This window comes from Elaeis guineensis, chromosome 1 (assembly GCF_000442705.2).
Source record: "Elaeis guineensis isolate ETL-2024a chromosome 1, EG11, whole genome shotgun sequence".
NCBI classification, from domain to species: Eukaryota; Viridiplantae; Streptophyta; class Magnoliopsida; order Arecales; family Arecaceae; genus Elaeis; species Elaeis guineensis.
Genome location: NC_025993.2, coordinates 30,264,563 through 30,270,961, shown reverse-complemented (window position 1 = coordinate 30,270,961; position 6,399 = coordinate 30,264,563). Strand labels below are relative to the sequence as shown.

At 40.5% G+C, this 6,399-nt stretch overlaps 1 protein-coding gene across 1 annotated transcript; it reads left to right on the top strand.

Moving 5' to 3' along the window:
• The first annotated feature begins 1,447 nt into the window (after window positions 1-1,447).
• Window positions 1,448-5,035, top strand: LOC105032866 (receptor kinase-like protein Xa21). Its single transcript, XM_010907448.4, has 2 exons — window positions 1,448-4,334; window positions 4,489-5,035. Exons 1-2 carry the CDS (start codon window positions 1,535-1,537, stop codon window positions 4,833-4,835), a joined length of 3,147 nt encoding a protein of 1,048 aa, XP_010905750.2. The 5' UTR covers window positions 1,448-1,534; the 3' UTR covers window positions 4,836-5,035.
• The last annotated feature ends 1,364 nt before the right edge of the window (window positions 5,036-6,399 follow it).

The window sequence follows — 6,399 nt, the reverse complement described above, 5'->3', positions numbered from 1 at the left end:
CCGAAGGCTGTATAGCCCATTTCGAAGCCTACGTGTGGCCATCTCTTTGAAAGTCCGACGGCCAGCATTCTCATCCTGAAGAGTCTCGAATTGGTAATATTCCTGTAAATAAAAGCAAGCATGTATTGACAAATAGAATACAAACCTATTGTAAATTTAAAAATTAAACATCTTTGGCTTACCAAGAACATCTCCCCGACTGCATCACAAACCCCCGACGGCCAACTGGAGAACTTATTCACTGACCTCGACATCTATCGTCGGATGATCCCAGTAACCACACGAGGCACCCCAGGCTCTCTAAATATGCTGTAAAATTTATTTTGATCAATAAATATTAGACTCTAAAATGACTAAATTTTAAATATATTCAGTGAAGATATAATATTTACAAGCGATTTTGAATGTGGACAAGCTGTCTATCCTTCGATCGAGTTAGAAATGCTATGAGCTAGGCAAATCCTCTACCACACCGCTGACTCTGAGAGTCTGGCACTGCTCTGCATGATTGTGGGGTCACTGGTGACCCCACATCATCCGAACTTAGGAGTATCAAGATATCATAAAGAATGTTATATTAGATAATAAAGGATAAAACAACATAAAAGAGAATATCTAAAGTATTACAATTTACTACATGGTACCTATGGCACAGAATCATATGCGCTGACTGTATGAGAGATCTCTCCTCGAGAGCTCTCTCCTCGACAATGCAATATTTAAAATGATGCAAGATAAGTATTTAAAATTCTCGTCTTGAGCCACAACCAGCTCATGGATAAGATTCTAGTGGAAATCACCTCCCTCATGAAGCTTGCTAAGCTATATCTTTTGGGTTTCTGCTTTAAAAAGGTATTAGGGAAAATATAGCAAAATAGGAAGCCCATTCTATATTTCCTTCTCTTGTGGTTGCTCCACATGATTTCAAGTCAGATGGTTAGTCAAGATTCCATGCATGCAATGGAGTCTTTATTTATCTTTTTCAATGTGAGTGGAACAGCACTGGCCTTTTGTAGAGAACTTGCAAAATTACATAGTCAAGATTCCATGCGAGTCGTTATATATGAATGCGAGTGAAGCAGCACTGGCCTTCCGTATAAAACTTGTAAAATTTCAAGCCATATAGTTTGCCAAGATTCTACGCATGCAATGTGGTCTCTATCTATGCATTAGGAAGAACGCTAGAACAACCAATTGGGACATTTGAGACAAAGTAGGCTACTTGTAATACAAGAGCTAGTGTTGAAAGATCAGTCACTGTTATGCAGTTCAAACCCCAAAGGCACGTGTTTGTGCATCGTAAGAAATGGTGCAATTCATAAATGAAGGAGATGGACCAACTTTGCCCATCTTTCAACTGCCTTATTTGCTACGCAACCTCCGTTTACCTGAGAGATGAACAACAACCATTCTTCTCTAAAATAGATAATGTTGTCATCCAAGTATGCATCAAGGTCCATATCCTACATTTATGAATCGAACCGTCTTATACGGTGCAAAACACTCATGAGCTCAATAATAAAAGTGTCCACATATGGCTAAAACTGGAAACCCAAGAAGCCTTCTCCAACCTCTCATGAGCAATATTTCCGGAGCAGGAGGCTGCATGGTTTCTCTTCCACGAGAAAGCATGGAACTTGAACAGATACTGAAGATAGGGTTGATCTTGTTCTTCCTCTGGTCCTCCTCATGCTTACCGGTGGCATCCGTGGTTGATGCCACGGGAGCTATTCAGTTCAGAAATGACACTGACCATCTATCTCTGCTCGCTTTCAAAGATCAAATAACTCATGATCCTTTGAATGCTCTAAGCTCATGGAACGACACCATACAATTCTGCAACTGGAAGGGCGTCACATGCAGCTGGAAGCACAAGCAGAGGGTCGTCGTCTTGGACCTCGGCTCTTTGGGATTGGGGGGATCTCTCTCCCCCTCCATTGGAAACCTCACATTCCTTCACCGGCTCAACCTCGGAGGCAACAGTTTCTTCAGTGAGATCCCATTGGAGTTGGGCCGTTTGCGTCGGCTGAAAAATCTCAACCTGAGTTTCAATTCATTCCAAGGAGGCATCCCCTCCAACTTGACCTACTGCTCCGAGCTTAGAATTCTCGGCTTGAGCAACAACCAGCTCACGGGCAAGATTCCAGTGGAAATCACCTCCCTCACGAAGCTTGGTGAGCTATATCTCGGGAGTAACACATTGATCGGGGTTATTCCAACTTCCATTGGTAACCTATCATCACTCACACGACTCTCGTTCGGCTACAATCACCTGGGTGGAAGCATTCCAGATGACATCGGCCGCCTCACGACCCTTGAACTTTTTGATGCAACTGACAACGGTCTTACAGGTAGAATTCCTAGTAAGCTTTACAACATCTCATCACTGCAAGAATTCTCTGTGGCCGCTAATAAGCTGCAAGGAAGCATTTCATTTGATATGGGCATCAAGCTTCCGAGTCTTCAAGAACTCCATTTGGGAGGCAACCAGTTTTATGGACCCATTCCAATTACATTGGCAAATGCCTCGAGACTTAAACTCATTGATATTCCAGATAATCATTTTAGTGGAGGGGTGCCATCTGAGCTGGGAAGGCTACGAGGCCTTTACCATCTTAATTTAGAAACGAATCAGCTAGAAGCAGGAGATGCCAACGGGTGGGAATTTCTCGACTCGCTCACAAACTGTAGCGAGTTACAGGTGTTGTCACTCCACGACAATATGCTACGAGGCATGTTGCCCAACTCAGTAGTCAACCTCTCTTCACAGCTCCAAGTATTGCTTCTGGACGAAAACTACATATCAGGGAGAATCCCTAATGGAATTGAAAACCTAGCCAACCTCTACTGGTTCACTTTCCATCATAACCTTTTCACTGGTGCTATTCCAGAAAGCATCGGTAAGCTTGCGAGGTTACAGAAGCTATACTTGTCTTCTAATAGATTTACAGGGCAGATTCCAATCTCCCTAGGCAATCTCACGCTACTGACTGAGCTCCATTTGTACCAGAATTACCTGCAAGGCCCCATTTCTCCAAGTCTTGGAAAGCTGCAACACCTATCAAAATTGGACCTTTCTGCCAATCATCTTACTGGAACCATACCCAAAGAGATTTTAAGCATTCCCGCCTTGTCCCTTTATCTAGATTTATCTGACAATTCATTGGTTGGATCTCTCCCTGCAGAGGTCGGGAGACTAAAGAATCTTCCAGCTTTAGATATTTCTGGGAACATGCTGTCTGGTAATATTCCCAGTACACTTGGTGACTGTGAGATGTTGCTGTACTTATATCTGGATAACAACTTTTTCCAGGGGACAATTCCTCAATACTTGAGCAACGCGAGAGGCCTTCAAGAACTAGATCTCTCAGATAACAATTTAACAGGGCCTATTCCAACATTTTTAGAGGACTTGAAACAATTGCAAATGTTGAATTTGTCTTTCAATCATCTCGAAGGTGAAGTGCCAGTAAAGGGGGTCTTTAAAAATGCTACTCAGGTTTCCATCAAAGGAAATAGACGACTCTGTGGGGGTGTTCCAGAATTACACTTGCCCGCATGCCCAGAAAAGTCATACAAAAAGAGAAAGTGGCCTCTGCTACTGAAAATAGTGATTCCAATAGCTGGTGCAGTCTTGTGTATGATCCTTCTATTCTCCTTTTTTATCCTTCTACGGAAACGGAAGTCGAAAGTTAATGCTCCAATTGTACCTCCATTGGAACATCAATTCCTCAGAGTTTCTTACACTGATCTGATTAGAGCAACTGATGGATTCTCTTCCACCAATCTCATTGGCAGAGGAGGGTATGGTTCAGTCTATAAAGGCATCTTGAGTCCTCACCAAACTATTGTTGCTGTGAAGGTTTTCAACCTTCAAAATCATGGAGCTTCGAAGAGCTTTCTAGCTGAATGTGAGGTGCTGAGAAGTGCTCGGCATCGAAATCTTGTCAAGGTCATGACTTGCTGCTCAATGATTGATTTCAGAGGCCATGATTTCAAAGCTCTGGTTTTTGAGTTCATTCCTAATGGAAATCTTGAGAAATGGTTACATCCAGAGTTAGATAGGCGTCATCATATGGAAAGCCTAAGCCTGCTTCAAAGGTTAAACATAGCGATTGATGTGGCTGATGCAGTAGACTACCTTCATAATAATTGTCAGCCATCCATTGTTCATTGTGATCTAAAGCCTAGTAATATATTGATTGATAATGAGATGATTGCTCATGTGGGAGACTTTGGTCTGGCAAGGTTCATGTCTAAAGCTACAACAATCTCCTTGGCAGACAAAAGTAGCTCAATCCGGATAAAAGGAACCCTTGGATATATTGCTCCAGGTACATGCTGTTTTCATCCCTATCTTTTTCGCTCATATTTGCTCTGTTTAAGATGTCCATGCTAAACTTTCTTTTCTACTACCTTTTTTTTTGTGTTAAAGATAATTATTAAGTTAATACATTTTGCTCAAGCATTTGCAAATATGTATTGCAGAATATGGCGCAAGTGGTCAGGTATCTACTTCTGGTGATGTTTATAGCTATGGAATTCTTCTTTTCGAGATGCTTACTGGAAAGAGTCCTGTTGATGATATGTTTAAAGATGACCTGAGCCTTCGAAAGTTTGTAGAGATGGCTTTTCCTGAAACAGTTATGGCAATTGTGGATCCGCTTATGCCACTTGTAGAGGATGAGAGTAAAACTCGTGAATGCTTAATATCCATGATAAGAATTGGTCTTTCTTGCTCAAATGGGTCAGTGAAAGAAAGATTGAATATAAGTAATGTTGCCACAACCATGCATGCAATTAGGGATGCCTACCTTGGGACTCGAGTTCATTAGAAGATTTGGTGAAGCTTAAGTGGAAGGTAAAGTCTGTCTTAGTATCTTACCTCTAATAATTGTCAAGTTGCAGTGTTTGATGTTGTAAACCTATTTCCTAGCATTAAACTTCTTTGAGACTTAAGCTGTGAGTTTGTTGTTTATTTTCTACTAGTGGCTACAAAGAATTAGTAATAAATATGACGGTTGTGTGTGTCTCCGCATATATTATTTTTCCATATAAATGAAAGTTTCAAATCTAAAAGATTATTTTACCAAATATTTACATTTTAAGATCAACCCTGAGTTCCTCCAGCTGACTGGACTGTAGTGTTATGATATGGATAAATAATTATCATATTATTTTTTCCCCAGGGATCAATGCAATTATTATGTGGTTGGTAGCTTGACAACTAGCTCATTGCAAAATTGGTATCCAATATGGAAAAGGCCGGTCATAGTAAATGATAATGAAAGAATGGGATCAAAGAGAGAAAGAGGAAGGCGATCAAAGCTCATGAGCCTGATACCTTCATTAGGAAGAAGAAGATATAATTCTGAATTTGAATTATGTTGACGAATATCTAGGACCAGTATGGAGAAGGAAATTTTTTTTAAAAAAAAAAAAGCAAATCTAAATTTACTAAAGCATTACAAAGTAGAATGAAATGAATTATATATGCTCTAATTTTGTACCTAGGTGAGTGATATAGAAAAAGCAAACCTCTTAAGCAAATTCCAAAATAAATCGAGCAGTCTAATGTAATAGTTTGATGACATGCAGGAGAATGTTATGTTATATAATCTTTTACATTATAGTAGCTACAGGACTCAAGTCCTATGGAATCAATGTCTAATCCAATGGAACAAAAAAATCCAAAGGTGGAGTGTTTTGAAAGCTGCAGTGCTCTTTTTTCGAAGAATAAAAATCAAGGTAGGAGGTGCCACAAATACTTTGTTCTGGAAGGGCTGTTGGCTGGGAAAGCGGCTTTTATGCCAATTGTTTTCTGAGCTATTTCAGACTATGTAACAGAGGACAGAGGTCAACTGTTTATCTGTAGGCAGTGACCAGGTGATTTGAAGGTGGGGATGTTTATCATGGGATAGTCCTTGATATGTCCTTATTATGTTGCCACCTGGAGGATCGTGCTGCCGACACAGAAAAATCGGGCTCTTTGCTTGGTTGCTAGTAAACATCAAATTACGATGAGCCGAGCCGATGGACCATCTCTTTTTGTTGTGCCCCCATCTGGGTAGATATTGGAGTTGCTGCTAGGGCTTGCTTTTACAATTCAGAGAAGGCCCTGTTCGATCAAGATTTTTGGAATCAAAGAAAGATGAAGATTTTTTTTTTTTGGTAACATAAGGAGGTGGATTCATTTATTTAACTCCAAGATACAACAGAAAACATGTTTCCTCAAACATACATCAACTTTTACTATTACTTGTGAGGATGATAAGTTCCAGAACATAATAAATAGCAGATGAACCACAAGTTGACCTCCCTTTCCTCCAGAAAAGGATCTGAGTTGAAGCAGGGGAAAACATGCGGAGCCAAAACCATCTGCTGCGCGCTGTCAGAAAA